General features: G+C 32.1%; 2 protein-coding genes across 4 annotated transcripts; one reads left to right on the forward strand and one right to left on the reverse strand.

Annotated features, from left to right (window-relative positions):
• Positions 1 to 1226: 1226 nt before the first annotated feature.
• Positions 1227 to 3359, reverse strand: LOC137810197 (scarecrow-like protein 15). The gene has a single exon (XM_068611349.1). It carries the CDS (start codon positions 3082 to 3084, stop codon positions 1531 to 1533), a length of 1554 nt encoding a protein of 517 aa, XP_068467450.1. The 5' UTR covers positions 3085 to 3359; the 3' UTR covers positions 1227 to 1530.
• Positions 3360 to 13285: 9926 nt separating this feature from the next.
• Positions 13286 to 17156, forward strand: LOC137810198 (pentatricopeptide repeat-containing protein At5g39350). 3 transcript variants are annotated; one of them, XM_068611351.1, is made up of 3 exons: positions 13286 to 16051; positions 16173 to 16201; positions 16843 to 17156. In XM_068611351.1, the coding sequence occupies exon 1, from the start codon at positions 13465 to 13467 to the stop codon at positions 15466 to 15468; it is 2004 nt and encodes a 667-aa protein (XP_068467452.1). In that variant the 5' UTR covers positions 13286 to 13464; the 3' UTR covers positions 15469 to 16051; positions 16173 to 16201; positions 16843 to 17156. The 3 variants fall into 3 exon arrangements, with proteins under 3 accessions (XP_068467452.1, XP_068467451.1, XP_068467453.1); XM_068611350.1 differs by having other exon boundaries at positions 13286 to 16201; XM_068611352.1 differs by lacking the exon at positions 16173 to 16201.
• The last annotated feature ends 731 nt before the right edge of the window (positions 17157 to 17887 follow it).

Raw genomic sequence — 17887 nt, forward strand, 5'->3', positions numbered from 1 at the left:
TGTTTTACAATAAACTTTTGACACTTAAAAAAAATTAAAAAACTCTATTATTTTGATGAGATTTTAGAATAAATATTTAGAATTTAACGAAGGTTTTAAAATAAACCTTTGGAAATTAACGAAGGTTAAAAAAATCTTTGTTATTTTATGGAGGTTTTAAAATAAACCTTTGTAAATTAACAAAGGTTAAAAAAAACCTTTTTTTATTTTCGTTATTTTGTGGAGGTTTTAAAATAAACCTTTGGAAATTAACGAAGGTTAAAAAAACCTTCGATATTTTGCGGAGGTTTTAAAATAAACCTTTGAAAATTAATAAAGGTTAAAAAAACCTCTGTTATTTTACTGAGGTTTTAGAATAAACCTTTGGAATTTAACTAAGGTTAAAAAATCTCCGTTATTTTGAGGTTTTAGAAAAAAACTCCATTAATTAAATCAATTCTTAAGGTTATATTAATCTCCACTAAATAACCTCTATTAAAACTTTTTTTTTAGTGTGTGAAACTATAATTTTTACAAGAGAAAATATAAGTAGATTCACTAAGTTCTTCTTACTATCTACTCTCAAGTCAGTTGTAGGAGATTTGAACACTCGGCATGAACAATCATATCTCACGATTCTCTGGCGATAAGTTCACCAAAGTCGTCTCCAAAACGATTACTCCACCTCACAGTCTACCAATTTTCATGTAGCACGCATGAAAATTTATCAAACAAGGAATTCCTAACATCCCCATTTCATCAAAACCATCGTCCAAAGCTGGTAGGAAGGAACAAGATCCATTTCAGAACGAACAAGAAGCATGCATGGTAAAGTGATTGTCTCTCATGTTCACTATGCTTTTCTGTATTACAGAAGATAACCAGAATTTACAAGTAACAATACGTGCTTTACGAAACGTTATCTCTGTCTCAAAACATAATAAGCATTTTAGGCTATGGGCACCCCCTTTGCTTTTTCTATATATATTGAAGATGCTTTCACCTGTAGTGCCCTATAGATACATGCATATACATATAGAGAGAGAATATGAATGTTCTTTGTCATTGACATATATATGGTGTCACGTCAGTTTGGCATTGAGAACATATTTGACAGAGAAAAGAGAAGAAGAAGAAGAAAAAAGGTGGATGACGAACTAATAATCGTAATTGAATATGCTGGTCATATAAACCTTTAATTTATCATTTCGAAAACGAGGAGGAATAAAAGATAGAAAGAAGTCAAAGAACCATGTAATCTGGCATAGAAAGAGCCCTCTTTGATTGGAAAATGAGTAAAGTTGAAGAGGATAACAAGAGCCCAACAAAGAAAGACAACGTCCCCCTCCAACTTTAGAAGATAACAAAATGGTCCAGAATAAATACACGTTCATCACTTTTTTTCTTTTGCCAAAGATACCTACATTTTCCATCATAATCACTTGGAAATTGAAATGTAATAAGTAACAATATTATTGCAATAGTACTACTCATTAGTGGTAGTTTAATATTTCATAATCATCCTCTCTCCCAATAACAATTTACTGTCTTCTAAAACCGCCATGCTGACGAGGAAACCATGGCCCGGTCATGCCAGAATAGCACCAGTTCGTTCTGACGTTTCTCCACGTGGAACCCTCTGATTTGCGACTTCGCCAACAAGCACTCTGCTTGGAAATCTGCGAACTGACTCAACTGAACTGCCCTCATTCCGGCGCCGTAAAAGGCCTCCCTCCATGGCGGCATCCGCCGCCACGAACTCTCCACCGCCGCCAAAATCTTCGGTCGCAGCTGCATCATCTCGATTCTCCTCACCCACTCCCCTCCTCCCCCAGCCGTCGACGCATCCAGCGACTCCAGCATCATTGAGTAGTACTCCAAACTGCTCACCACGCCGCGTCGGAACGACGAGGCCGCTGCTGTGGCCATATCCGCCCACCCCTCTCCATCCACAAAAACCACCACACTGGGAGAGACCCTCCGCAAGTCGGCCAAGAACGCGGCAGCATTTCCGAGGTGGCGGAAAATCACTGGCGAAAGCAGCACGGTGGTGCTCTCGCCGTCGACGAGCTTCACCGCCTTGAAGGAGAGCGTCTCGAAGGTTCGGAGCGGCACGAAGTCGACCTCGATGCGGATCCTGAGTTCTAGAGCAAACTGCGCCAGGTTTTCCCGGACCAGCGTGCTCTCCACGGCGTACTCTTCGGGAACGACGGCGGTGATTCGGAGAAGCGGCGAGTCCGTGGACTTCTCCGCTATCTCCTTCATGAGAGAAGCGTATTGGATGCCGAGGCCGATGTCGAAATCGATGACATGCATGAAGGAGCACGCAGCGTGATCGAGAACCACCTGGTTGGTGGTGAAGATCGAGAACATTGGGATCGGCGAGATTCCGGAGAAGGCCTTGAAGGTTCTGATGCCATGCACGATTTCCACCAGCGAGGAAATCCTGGGCGTCCGGTTCGAACCGGAGAGAAGAGACTGGAGAGCTTCTTTGAAGTAAAACGCCGCGCGTTGGAGAGGTTTTCCAACGGGTGATCGTAGCCGCTGATTGAGCCGCTCCAATATCACTTGTGCCACGTGTAATTGCTTGGTGTCGAAGCAATCCGCGGCGCGGATGAGCTCTTCGATGAAATCGAAGCCGTTGTTGTGATGGTGGTTGCTGAAGTCGTGAACCAGGTGGTTAAAATCGAAGGCGAGGTTTTGGTTGGAGTAGATGTCGGAGAGAGTGGAGAATTCAAGCGCGTGTTCGAAAGGTGCGATTGTGAAGTCATCGCATGGGTTGTTGTTGTTGTCGGGATGTGGAATCGTCTTCAGAAGGTGAGCACCTGAGTCGTCGTGTAAGCCCAAGTCCTTCATGATGGAGTCCCAATCCAAGTTGTGCAACGCATGGTCGTCCAGGTCCAGACAATCCTGGGAGTCCGTCACAACAACTGTGTGGTCGGTGGGCTTTTCGGAGCCCGGGCTGGGGCTTCGGCACAGGTCGAGGACGGAGGTGGGCTCGTAGCAGAGGCCCGTGGTGTTGAGGTTGGGAAGGGCAATGGTACGGACTACGTTATTAGTGGGTTTGGGGTTAGTCTGTGGAGATGAGGGAACGGGAACTCTCATCGCTTGGTGAGGACTAACAGAAGGTGTTGTGGAGTGACCTTGTGCTCTGTGATGTGAATGATGGAGAAGAGGAATTGTTGAAGCTTGAAAGTGGAGTGTGAGAAGGAGAAGAGGGGCTTTTGGTTGTTATCACTGTGGCCCTTTTATCTTTGCTTGTGTGCATGTAAAGGGGTAGGGTTACTTCTTTTCGTTTTTGCTCATGTCATCTATATGCCTTCCCATGCCTTCAAATATATATGTATATATATAAAGAGAGAGACCTAGTTACCCATCTAACTGTATCACTCATATCACCATGTTTGACCCTTCTCTATCAACAATGGACTCACAATATTTTGTTTATAGTTTTGATTCATGTAATCTAATTCCACTATTTTCTCTGCTGAAATATTTTTTATTAATTATATAATCAAAATTATTTAATTTGAAAATTTAATTTATTTAAAAAATAAAAATCACACGCAATTTAGTTGTTTTTATCACCGTGACCCTTTTAGATATTATTTTCTTTGGTTGAGCTTGAGAGCACAAACCTCCATGAGTAGGTTAAAAACTCGTGTTAGCGATGTAGCTATCTCCTATATAAGCTTTGACTCTGGCTCGTTGGTGTCTGTAGTTACACGTAATGTTTTGTGGACGAAAATTATCCATCAATTCCAAGTAAACTGTAACTATTTCTTTGGAGAAGACCCCTAAAAATTAGTTATGTCCAATCACCTTTCAAAATCAACCCAAATGTACGAAGTCCAAGACACGAAGCTAATTGGAATTTCTTTACGACAAAAATTAGGTATTAAAGTATTGTTTTTAATTAAAATAAAACAAAATCGTTTCAATATTTAAAATTTGAAGCTAATTATTATAATAAAATTAGAATTTTACTTCAAGTTGGACATAGAAAATGTTAAATTTTTTGCATATAATGTTTATTCGTGAAATAAGGTGATAGTAAGGTGTTATGCTTTGTTTTAAGAAAATAGACAACGCCAAAATATTATAAAATGATTTTATACTTTCATTCAATCACAAGTTAAATTTAAATAGTAAGTATACCAAACTATCATTAAAATAAGTTTATTAATTTTTATAATGAATATTTATAAATTATATCGACATGGGTTTTCATTTACTGATAATATATATATAAAAAAAACTATCATTAAACTAAAAAATGACTTGAAAATACTTTTTTAAAACTTAAAGGAGATGGTCTTGAGATTAAGAAAAGAGAAGAGAGTGAGGAATATTTGCTTCAACCAAATTCTTAAAAAATGTTGTTTTCTTTTAAGGAAAATAACTATTTTTTACATGAAAACTTAAAAAAAAGACAACTACGTATGAATTTTCATGTACAATGTCATTAGTTACCTATACAATAATTAGTTAAAAAATTATGTTAATTGATTGATAATATAACTATTTTCATATTTTTTGCATATAAAAATAATTTCTTAAATATTTAAGATGTTATTTATACTATCTCACCCATGAAATATGAGTTGTTAATATCGATTACATAATATGAATAGTAATCATCGATGTAATATCATAAAAGTCATTGATGATCATTTAGAGTAGTTATAAATACTTAAAAGTAACTATGAAATTCAAGATGTATAGGTAAAACTCGACATCCTATCTATACCGTTATTAAAACACGTCATTGACTCTAACACTTATAAATATAAACTCGGAAAATATTTATTACTCACTTAATACTTGATCACTTACTACTCATGTGTAATTAAACGTTAAAGAGTCTTGTGCAAATAGATTTCCACTCGACATTTAATGATAAAACTCTACAATTCTTTAATAAGAACATCAGTCTTCACCAACAACTCGAATTCAACATATCAGAAGGTTCGACTATAAACCCAATAAAAACATATATTTATTTTCATTTTACGCTACCAAGTTTCTATAATCTCAATAAAGTTCAAGGGGCAAAGTTTGATATGCATTTCTTAAAAAATAGAATAAAACGTGAAGTATTGGCATCAGCGATGTATTTTAAATGAATGAAGAAAGAAAGAAGTTGAAAAATAAAAGTGATTATAGTTATTTTGTTTTACTTAAACAACAGCACCCAACTAAAGATGATTGAGTGGATTTATTTTCACGTATCTAGAAAAGGAGGGTCCCCTTCCTTTATATATGGCAAAGGATGTTTCAACTGTAAAACGACAAAAGAGTCAAATAGTGGGCGTTAAAGGCTTAAAGCAGCTACTTAAGTCGTGCTTTCTATAATTTGGGTCCCACAAAAGTTCTAAATGGGCCCCAAGACAAAGCATACCACCACTCATCTTTAACTCTTTATTTATACCCCAAAAAAAAGAAAAGTGTTGGTAAAGGTCCATCATTAACTACTTTGTAAGGGTTGCGGAAAGTTTTCCACTGCTACGTTCCTACCTAACACAAATATTAGCCGTTAGAAAAAAAAAACATTTAATTTTATGTGAACTAATTGGTAAATTAAAAATGTTAATTTGCTAACAGGACAACATTACTATGTTATATAATATAATTTTAAAATTATTCAATTTTTTAAATAAGATTCACAGTTAAAATTTAATGTAGAATTATCAATATATGAACACATCTCCAATGTTCATGAACCAGGTCACTTTTGACTAACTAAATATATTTAGTAAAGTTAAGCAGTAAAAAGTGTCATGGGTTGGAATATATTTAGTAAAGTTAAGCAGTAAAGTTAAGCAGTAAATATTTTGTGGAGATGTCATGCCTTATATATTGATATGGGTTATGTTGTTGTTTTATTTTTTGTATTGTTGTTTATGTACAAATTTTGGCTAAGAACTAGGCTTTTTGTACATGGGTTGGAATACCCCAAGTATTCCCATTTATATTATTCTTTATTAATGATTAAAAAAAAAAACAGTGGGAAAATGCCTATCTTGTATTCAAACATTACTTCGTACAAATGAAGTAAAGTTAACCTTTTATATTAATCTATAAAAAAAAAAAATTTTAGACACTAAAATAATTAGTTGTAATAGTAAATAAATTAGATATCATTTTAAAAATTAAAAAAAAAAGTTTTTAAATTAGTTTTTAAATTAGTTTCTATTATTGTTAAATAGCTTCTAAATTGGTATCTAATTAACAACCAAGATTTTTTTACCAAATTTAGAAACTAAATAATTGGTAGTTAAAACCTTGGTTGCTAATTAGATACCAATTTAAAAACTATTTAACAATAATAGAAACTAATTTAGAAACCAATTTTTTTTTAGTTTCTAAAATGGTCTCTAATTTAGTTACTATTGCAATTAATTATTTTGATCTTTAGAAATTGATTTCTATTTGATAATTTTCTTGTAGTGATCATTTCATAGATTATTTTTTTATATATTAAGTATTTTTTTATGATATCAACAAATTAACTTTAATATTTTTCATTTGTGCCTTGTTGATTAGTTACCAATACATACTTAATTATGTATAATTAAATATCATTTTTGGAAGGAATATGGATCTGTCATGTATGTATTTCTTTATGAGGATTATTGTACACTTGGCAGTAAAGAAAGGAATGCTGCATTTTCCATGGCTTTTACTGTCACTTCTTTTTAATTATTAATTCAGAAATAGTTTATTTTAATTTATTATATTTTACGGGCCAACCTAAACCAAATAATGAGGGAACATACGCGTATTAGTCAAGAGAGTTCGGTAGCGTTCACACTTCAAAAGGATAGTGAATGATTTAACTTTAGATTAACCATTCAATCAATTTATTACCAGATTTTAGTTCCCGCAAAGAATATTTCACTTTTATTTTTTTGTGTTCAAAGAATATTGAGATATTAAATGAGTTTTTCTTTTTGGGTTTAGAAAATTTGGGATCGAGTATTCAATATGTCCGTCCCTTTTTTCAAATTGTTTCATTAAAATATAATATTGGTTTAATGATCACTTCTCATCCTAAGTAGTATAAGATTATGTTTTTAACTTTTATTCAATGTACTTATTATTAATTATACTTCTTTAATATAATCGTGTTAAATTTGTTTAAATATTGTTTTAGGTTATTAATGATCTATAAAAAATATTACTTAAATCGAACTTTAAAAGATCATACTTGAGTTATGGAGATCATACTTGAGTCATGATACAACACAGTTCCCTAATCTCAAGTCAAATACTTGAAGACGTATTTAAGTGTTTTTTGCTTGTGGTTGCCATGTAAACGGACTTACACGTTTGTAAATAATATCATGAGTACGACCGTCAGACTTATGTTTTTGTAAACAATATCGTGACTGCATTTGTTGTTTAGACAAGTTTGTGCTTTTGTAAATAATATCAATTAAAACTCCAAAATGTCAAATTTTGAAATTTAAAAAACAAACCTAGTCACTTCTCTCAAAACATGCTTAATCGTGTGTGTTCTGAACACCAACGTTTTCCTTGATCTAGGGATAACGATTAATTGAAACTATTGCAGTGTGTTAGCATCAAGCTCATTAGTAGTAATTGGAAGTCTTTACTAGCAAAGATTTCTCACTTAAATAGACATCAAAATAGATCAGACAAAATTGAAGCTTAATTTTACATAAACGATTATGTTATGTGCTCGAGAATTGAGTTTTGATTGATGCTAATGATTATGTTCTAGAAATGGAGAGTTGTTTGTGGTGGACCTTAAACATTGTTTGCTTTAGGATAGGAAGAGTGTATTACAAAAGAATTATGTGCTAATATTTTCCTTAAACGTCACTGTTTTACAAATTAATGCTGTCATGACACACTTTGTTATATAAATTTATTTTAAATGGTTAAAATGTAGGTGTAACGTAATTACTCTAAATTTATAAGTACTACATTACAATTCTTATAACGTGCAATAGATTATAGAATTTTGTTGGTCGTATTTAAAAGTATTTTTTCATAAAACGTATATTCGTTCTTGTCATTATTTAATAATAAGAGATTTGAAAATCAAGTGCAGTGAAAGAAGATATCACGGATTTACTAATAAAAAGGAATAACAAAGGTTTAAATTTTAGATAAAATAATGATTATAACTGTTACAGGAATATCTTATTGAAAAACAAAGGGAAAAAAATGTATAAAGCATGATCCGGATCCATTAGAATTTTCATTTTTCTCTGTGAGATGAGATGGGTCTTAGTAGTGTGGGCAGAAAATGACGTGTCATTGGTGGACCCCAGTGGACGGCATTGGTTGGATATGCATGCATGCTATTGGTGGTTTGATAAGTCGGCGCGTGTAAAGACGGCACGCGTGACCAAGGAATATGTTCCAAACCATGATACATGACAGGGCATCAATCTCCTCTTCCTTCTGTCAAAGATAAATACCTCCATTCATTTACCAACCATATTTTTTTTCTCTATTTATCACCATTGATCTAATTGTTGATGTACAATTAAAACAAGTTTCTTATGTCAATTTGTTCATTGGAATAATACTTTAATTAAAAAATAAAAATATTTTTTAATATATAAATCACTCATAAAAATATTTTATAATATATAAATGAGATCCTAATATATAAGTGAATATATAAGTGAGTGGAAATTTCACTTTTTATGAGACGGTTTTATAAGTTTGAATTAAAATTAAAAATTTATTTTTTAGTATATTATTAAAATTATTTATCGTCTATCCTAACAAGGATTTATGAGGTCACTCGTTATTTGATTGTTATCTGACCATCTATATATATATATATATAATTTCACGTACAAGTTGACATATTTCAACGTGAAAGTTATATATATAATTTCACGTACAAGTTAACATATTTCAACGGGAAAAAGTATGTTGGAGATTCCATCTTTCCTATAAATATTAACATTTCATATTATATAAATAAGTATAAACTATCTTATAAATTAATTTAATAAGGTTAAATTACACTTTAGTTTACTTTTCATATTCGTAAATTATAGATTATATATATATATATATATAATAATACAAATGCATTTTTTTTAATTCGTGCAAGTAATATATATATATATATATATATATATATAAATAAAGATTATGTTTATTTTTGAAATATTTTATAACATTTGATTATTGTGGATTAGTGATGACCAATTTCTACACATTCTAGTATCGACTATAAGGTATGTGGTGTAGAAATGATTACTCTAACAAGTATCTATATATTATGGTTACAAGGATCCAATGCTTGCTATATTTTACCCCGAAAAAAATATAAAGATTTTGATACCTTTACATTCAACTCTTTTTTTTTTCAATATCTACTTAACAACCAACAATATTATTATTTTAATAACTTTTTACATTATTTAATAATTTTTTATATTTATTACCAAATACCATGTTTTTCGTTTTGGTTGCTACCAAATACCATGTCAACTTTTAGATTTATAATATTCATATAAAATAAAATAACATATTAAAAAAATAAGAAAATAATAATTTATGTGATGTAGTTTAATACATTTTTTTACTTAATGTAAGATTGTTAACTTATAAATAGTCTTGTTATCTTGTTATAAACTGTAAATGCAGACCTTGTTATTCAGTACAAAAACCGACATAAAATAAAATATATAAAAGGGAGAAAGAATATATGAAATGAAGCATATGTTTGATCTTTAAATTAAAAAAATAAAATGGATAGGTCGATCTTGATTAAAGTACAGAAGATCGAAATTAACTCTGTCAATACATGATTCCAAAATCATGGAGGAGATGAGCAATAATTAAAAAAAGTGTTTTCATAAAAAAGTTATGTATTGTATTGCCTTAACGATTAAGGCTGAAGTAGGGAAGGGTGGAGATAGGGAAAAGGAAGCTTGAGGATTACAAAAGAGGATAGGAAGAGAGATTCTGGTTTATATAGATCATGGGTCATATAAATAAAGAGGTCCATTATTCACACCCACTTCCATTCCAAAAGAGAAGGGGGGAAAAAGCTAAAGGGTTGTTCAAGAAGTGGAGGATGTGATTTTTCATCAGGGGAATAAATTTAGGAGGATCTTCTATCTTCTATGTGCTATAATGCCACACCCCAATGCTTTAGGGATCCATCAGGATATGTTGTTGCTCTCACAACTATAAAATACCACTCTCGATTCATCTTTTTTTTCTTTCTTCCACTATTCATTTTCTGCATGTGAGATTCCTCTGCATTTTTCTTTTCTATAATGTGCGTACGTCCTCTTCTTTTCTGTCTCTGCCATGCCATGCTCCTCTTCTTCATACTAGTACTAGTTCATGTGAGACATTATATCACAGGTTTGTGGTGTGAGCTGAAAGTCTTCAAGATTTCAGCCTCTGCTATTCATTGTTTTCAGCCATGATGTTACCAACTCATATGGCTCACTTTAAAAAGGAATTTTTTTGTCTTCCCATCAAACACAGATGTGTTTCATTCCTGGATAATGATTCTGTAAGAGAAAAAACATCGTCAATAATAATTAAACTTGAAAATGGGGTCCCCAGATGATAAACAATTATTTTTTCTGCATGCATGCAGTCCTTGTTGAATAATTTATACACATGCATGTTGAAAAAGGCATCTTCGTAAACACAGGCTGCATATGAGTAACAAATTAAGCAACAAAACCCTATGCTAATCATGCAAAAGTTTGTGTTAATCTAAAAGACTGACATTAAAAGTGTAGGTTAAGTAAATGTTCTACATTGTATGTGAAGATATATATAGTACAAAGAAAAGGTATATTATCTTTTATTGACAGTGTTTTCCTCTTTTATCAGAGCACCAAAAATGGCTCCCACCGTAGTGCCACCTAATATAACCGTCTAAATAGGGTTTTGAAGAAAAGTAGAAGAATATGAAGTTTGCGCAAACTTAAGAATATTAACATAAATGGTGCACAAGTATTAAGACAGAATTAAAAGCACAAATAAAAAAAATACCAGAAATTAATCAATTTTTTTCATTAATTATAAAAATGAATATGTAAAACAAAAGTAAAAAAAAAATAACTTTTGGATATGAGGGATGGAATAGGGTGCCCCAAATTCGGTCAAAAGATATCATTGTCCTGGAAAATTTCCTTTTAACACTACCCTTAAAAAAATCATTTATCTTTTTGTAGAACAAAATATGACATTATAATAAAATATTTTTTTTTCTGATGTTAAATAAGTATAAATGGGTTCAACCTATTGTTCTTTTTTCATCAAAATCAAATTATAACTTTACAAATAGTTATGATTTCGAATTTGTTTCTCATGTCTAACAAAAAAAACTCACCCAACAAAAAATCCACAATTTGCCTGGGAAGGATAACAAAGAAATATAAACAATAGACCCCTTTTACTTCCATATATTTGGAAGGTTTTTAAAGAGCTAGTTAAACTAAAAAAGGTTAAAGGATAGAAAAATAAACAAAAGATGTACTGAAGTAAAAGTTTTTGAATTTATTTTTAAAAAGAAAAAATAATGCATGGTATAGTATACAAATAAAAATCTGAATCATTTTCAAATAATAAAACTATTTTATATTAATTTATTATACTCTCTCTATCTATCCCCATTCTTAGAACATATATTTTTCGTCATAACTTTATTTTTAACAGCATCAACTTTTCTGAGTTTGACACACTGATATGATAAACAGCGCTTTTTTAGGGATTGCAAAAGCCCAGCTCTTCTTAATTCGAATCAACTTTTTAGAATGTAAAAAATATATTTCAATTTCTAAAATAAATGAGAGGTGTTAAACAATTTTATCGGGGTGCATAACGAGAAAGTATATGATAATCAATTATGCAAAAGTTCGGATATTGGGGAAAATGGATAATTGCTTTTTGCACTACTATGATTTGTTCCTACACCTATGGGATATGTAAAAAAACAAAAATAAACTTTAAGGATATATATACATATATATATATATATATATAAATTTCCTTAAAAGTTATTTTATCTTATCCTTTTTATAATTTTTTTTATTTCTTTAGTGTTTTTTATCACCAAAAAATAAATAAGTTAAGACGAAACACTTAGTGCTCCAATTCTATACAAAAATCCAACAATCTTACCACCTACTTTAAAATATCAAAAAAGTACCACATGCTCCATAAGCAAGAGTTAAGACAAAACATGAATTCCTAGGTTTCTTATTTATTGAATTTATAAATGTTTATGTTTGATTTATATATATTTTTTATTATGAGTGATACATACCCTAACTTGTTTGATTCATGAATTTACGAAATTGTAAAACTTGGAAAATAGTTATAAACCTAAAAATATTTTGAATTAATAATGTTTTTTTTTGGATTGTACCATTTAAAAAGTTTTTTTTTATTCATAAAAGTGTCACTTTTGCAACAATTTTTTATTTTCGTATTACACACTAATCTTAAAATTGTATTTTAGATTTAAAATTTTGATTTTTTTTTTAAAATGCCATATTAATATTCGAGATTGTATGATGTCATATACTATTTTTAATTTTTAAATTATATAATTCGAAAGAATACAACATTTATCTTTTCTCGTATAATGCATAATTCGTTATATTTCTAAATTGTTCAATCCTAAAAGAACTCAATTAGAAACCTAACTATGTTCGACTTGTAATATTTACTCAAATAATATTTAGTAGTATGTCAAATGCTCATCCCAAATTTGTAGAAACTCCTAGCTAAACTAAAAATGAATAAAAATGAAGTCAACATATTAAAACTAAAACTAATAGAAATGATACAATTTTCATTTCCCTTCTCCTCTCCGCCAAGATTTGGAAGGAAATTGGATTGTGTGTGTTTTTTCATTGTAACATAGGATGCTTGGCAACATATTTATATAAAAATGATAACGTGTAATTATTTCATAATGTTATTATTACATTAAAAATATTTTTGATTTAAAATTAAACTTATTATATGAGTACACTGATCTTTTCGTATTATTTTTATTTATTTTCTCCTACTTGTCTATGTAACTAGACAAGTGAATATAAATCATTCAATATCCTTCCTTATTTTTATCATTCCAATAATTATAAAATTCACTTTAATTAGCTTCTTTTTATATATTTTAATTCTTTCTTTTCAATTTTCTTTTCCTTTCAGTCGAACATTAATGACTATTCTTTAAAGGTATTAAAATTTATTTAAAAAACTGATATATTTGAATAGATGTTTGTGTATACAAGAATCAAAATTTTCAAACTATGTTAAAGACATATAAGATTATCCTTGAAGAGTAAGACTCCATTGTAATTTTTGGTCATTTTCTGATCTCTTCACTCTTTTTTGCATGACCTATTATAATTTTTCATTGGGACCAAAAAAATTTAACTGGGTCCAGGTAAACCCAAACCTATAAATTTAGGAGTATCAACTGGCATAAACGAATTAACGCACGGTCGAATGAAGAAAGGCACGATGTTTATGATCACTGCAGCACAATGTGAATCGCTATTGCGAAAATTTTCATCATTGCAATCTTTTTCCGAAACCAAAAAGCTGCACGCCCTCATGCTCACCCTTGGTCTATTCTCCTCCTCCGACCTTTGCTCTAAGCTTGCCACAACATACGCGCAATGCCACCACGCATCTTATGCATCCCACCTGTTTAATAAGCTGCCTCAACCCAGTTTGTTCTCCTGGAATGCTATGATGAGGATGTATGTCCAAATTGGGCGCCCCCTTGACGCCCTTAACTTGTTTGTTGAAATGCTTGACTCGGGTCAGACCTTGCCTGACAAATTTACTTACCCGGTTGTTATCAAGGCTTGTGGTGACTTGTCTTTGATTGATGTGGGCGTTGGAGTTCACGGGCAGGCCTGTAAGTTTGGTTTCGATTCTGACACATTCGTCCAGAACACTTTGTTGGCAATGTATATGAATGCTGGGGTGAGAGAAACAGCCCAACTGGTTTTTGACTTGATGCAGAAACGGACTGTGATTTCTTGGAATACCATGATCAATGGGTACATTCGGAATAACTGTGCCGAGGATGCACTGAGGGTTTATGATAGAATGATGGATGAGGGTGTGGAGCCTGATTGTGCAACCGTGGTTTCAGTATTGCCTGCTTGTGGGCTTTTGAAAAATGTGGAGCTTGGGAGGAAGGTTCACACGTTGGTTCAGGAGAAAGGATTTTGGGGAAATATTATAGTTAGGAATGCCTTGCTGGACATGTATGTTAAGTGTGCTCAGATGAAAGAAGCACGCGTGCTAGCGAATCAGATGGATGAGAAAGATGTAGTAACATGGACAACTTTGATTAATGGATACATTCTGAACGGGGATGCTAGAAGTGCTTTAATGCTTTGTCGCACGATGCAATGTGAAGGAGTGAAACCTAATTCAGTAAGTGTGGCCTCTATACTATCAGCATGTGGCAGTTTGGTTTATTTGAAACATGGCAAGTGCCTCCATGCATGGGCAATAAGGCAAAAGCTCGAGTCTGAAGTCATTGTGGAAACTGCCTTGATTGATATGTACGCCAAATGTAATCACGGAAACCTCAGTTATAAAGTGTTTATGGGAACATCTAAGAAGAGAACGGCCCCATGGAATGCTCTTCTATCTGGGTTCATACAAAATAGGCTTGGAGGAGAAGCAATAAAACTCTTTAAGCAAATGTTAGTGAAAGGTGTACAACCTGACAATGCAACCTGTAATAGTCTTCTTCCTGCATATGCTATTCTTGCCGATCTCTTACAGGCAATGAACATTCATTGTTACCTAATAAAATCTGGATTTCTTTACAGACTTGAAGTAGCAAGTATTCTAGTCGATATATACTCAAAGTGTGGAAGTTTAGGATATGCTCACCAGATTTTTAATATAATTCCTCTAAAGGACAAGGATATTATTATTTGGAGTGCAATAATTGCTGCATATGGAAAGCACGGGCATGGCAAAATGGCAGTGAAACTTTTCAATCAGATGGTACTATCTGGAGTAAAACCAAATCAAGTCACCATCACCTGTGTTCTACAGGCTTGCAGCCATGCTGGTTTGGTTGACGAGGGTTTTTCTTTGTTCAAATTTATGCTCAAGCAACAGCAAATTATTCCCCATGTTGATCATTATACTTGCATTATTGATCTTCTTGGACGTGCTGGTAGATTGAATGATGCTTATAACCTTATTAGATCAATGCCTATAACACCTAACCATGCTGTATGGGGTGCATTACTTGGAGCTTGTGTGATTCATGAGAATGTTGAACTTGGAGAGGTAGCTGCTAGGTGGGCTTTTGAGCTTGAGCCTGAAAATAGTGGTAATTATGTTTTGTTGGCAAAACTTTATGCTGCTGTAGGAAGGTGGAGAGATGCAGAGAAGGTTAGAGATATTATGGTAAATGAGGTGAGATTAAGAAAACTACCTGCTCACAGTTCAGTGGAGGTTAGAAATATGTAAATCGAACATGTTCATTTGGACTACAATGATCACCAGTTAACATTTGCCACAACTATGGAAACTCTGTTCCAAATGATAGTCGTTATTGCTGTAGATATGAAGAGCCTATAAAACGTGAAAGGTTGCTCTATAGGGGTGGAAATGCCTACTTCTTGTCATTATTCTAATTATGATGGACGGAAGTGTCCTTGCTTCAATAATGTCTTGGCGCGCAGAGTTCAAGAAAGAGATTTTGGCTCCAATTTCCTTGATACACATCTGTTGAGGCACAATGGCCACTACCAAAAAGTACCAAATTTCTAGGGATTTTCAGACACATTCCTCACGTAACAAGCTTCCCAGTTGTCATGTTTGTGGTATAACAGAGACAGTTTTTTGAGTTATTCATGATTTTGCCTTTTGCAATGGCTGTCTGGTTGTTGTTGATCCCTTAGACTGCCCAGTGCCCACTACTAGTCATTTTCTTGGGAAGTAATTTAATGGTTATAAAATAAATTATATCTTCTGTTCTTGAATTTTGGTTCTTTGCAGCAAGATGGCAATGATGAAATACTGACTGGGGAAAGAGGCAGAGGGGATCTTGGTCAGTGGTGCCACCTATTCTTATATTTTATGTAATCGCTTGTTGGATATGTTGATCATATAATGACTTCGCTTGCTGCTGATGCATCTGTGCTTTTTGTTTAATGGTTGTCTCTATGAAGACTTAGATACTGCTGTCAATATGTAACCTGTAAGTTCAACTTTGGTCAACTCGACCATCTTTTAATCATTTCATTATTAAGTAATCTGATTAACTTAAGTGACTGCTTGTATCTTTAGCTTGTGCTGACATGTTAACGTTTGATGTAATTCAGAATCTTTCTAAAATTTCATTGGTTCATCAATTGTGAAAAAATATTGGCAACCTACTATTCATTTTTTGTTAATTCATGGAACTAAATTATTTATCAACAGTTTTTTTTAGTTAACAAAAATATTATAATCATGCATTACTACTTGTATGCTTGTTCGTTTATTATCGCTTGCCCTTTTTTATCCGTGGAGCCTCAACAACTTGCATACCAATGATATAAACTGCCTCAACACACTCTGTGACCATTTCGTGTTATAGAAAGCGGATTAATTTTCTCTGACAAAGTTTACTGTCCATACCATAAATCCATTCTATCTGTATAAATTAGTTTACCAAGTTCACAACTATAAATCATCGTCTATTCATAAACTTTCAATGGTTGGTTAACAAAGCTGCTAGCAAGGCTTATCTGCTAATTAATTTGACTGGTTGTTATTTTAAGGTGATAAAGAGATCATTAGTATAGCAGAGATCTTTTAATAAACTATGTTTCTAACTTCGATCCTCTCAAATTGCAGGTTCTATTTAGCTAAACTGTGGCAGGAAAAGAAGCTAGGTTCTAACCAGAACTCTCTGTTATATTATTGTGTTCCAGCTTAAATAATTGGGGGTCATCATCAAACTATTCTGAAAAGAAAAGGTGGAGCTGAAAAACATTTCTGGAGTAACAGAGACGATTGAAGTGACCTTTCTTTTCTCAGATTCGCTTCTGACAACAATTCTGTCTAAAAAATTGGGCCAATACTGGCAAACCCAATGAACAGTTAGTTGGCTCGTTTCTTGCCCTTGTTATTTTGAAGTCCAACCAAAGGTTGGTGCTGAGCATATTTTTGAATTATATCAGTGTTCCACAAGTAGACTGTTCTAATGAATAAAAGCAATGGGGCTATAATAATAAGGATACAAAAGAAGGAAAATGTTACAGGCATAAGTTAACAAAAGTAGCTTGTAATCTTATAATTAGTTAAATAAGCTTATTTGTCAAATATTTTAATTTGATCAAACAAGTTTATCATCTAATGAAAAAAAGTTAAAATTAACTTATTTGGTGTGTCTTGTAAGCTCAAGATATTTTAATAAAAGTGAGTTTAAGATTGTATAAAATATATTTACTTTTCAGAGTTTTCATGCAAAAATATTATTATCCTGTTTGGTTAAGATTATGAAATATATAAATTAAATTATAATGAAAATTTTGCAAAATAAAATATTTTTATATATAATTATATTTTAAATATCATAAACAAGATATGTTATGAAACAATTTTTTAACTATAATTTCTTCTTAGAAGTACCGAAATTTAGAGAAAAAAGAAGTAAAAAATCGAATGATATAAAGGGTAAAAGAATTCTAGAAACAATCGTTGCAAACAAAAAATCTAATAACCCTAAACCCCTAAACAATTGAAAAATAACATTCTAAAATACTTTCCATAAAAAATCTATTTTAATTTATATTTAAAATTTTTTTACTTTAAAATACGCGTAATTTCATTTACTTTTAAAGAAAATACAAATAGTGATATTAGTAGCTTTTTAAATCATGCTAAAAAAATCTATCTA

The sequence above is a fragment of the Phaseolus vulgaris genome, chromosome 2 (genome assembly GCF_000499845.2).
Source record: "Phaseolus vulgaris cultivar G19833 chromosome 2, P. vulgaris v2.0, whole genome shotgun sequence".
NCBI lineage: Eukaryota > Viridiplantae > Streptophyta > Magnoliopsida > Fabales > Fabaceae > Phaseolus > Phaseolus vulgaris.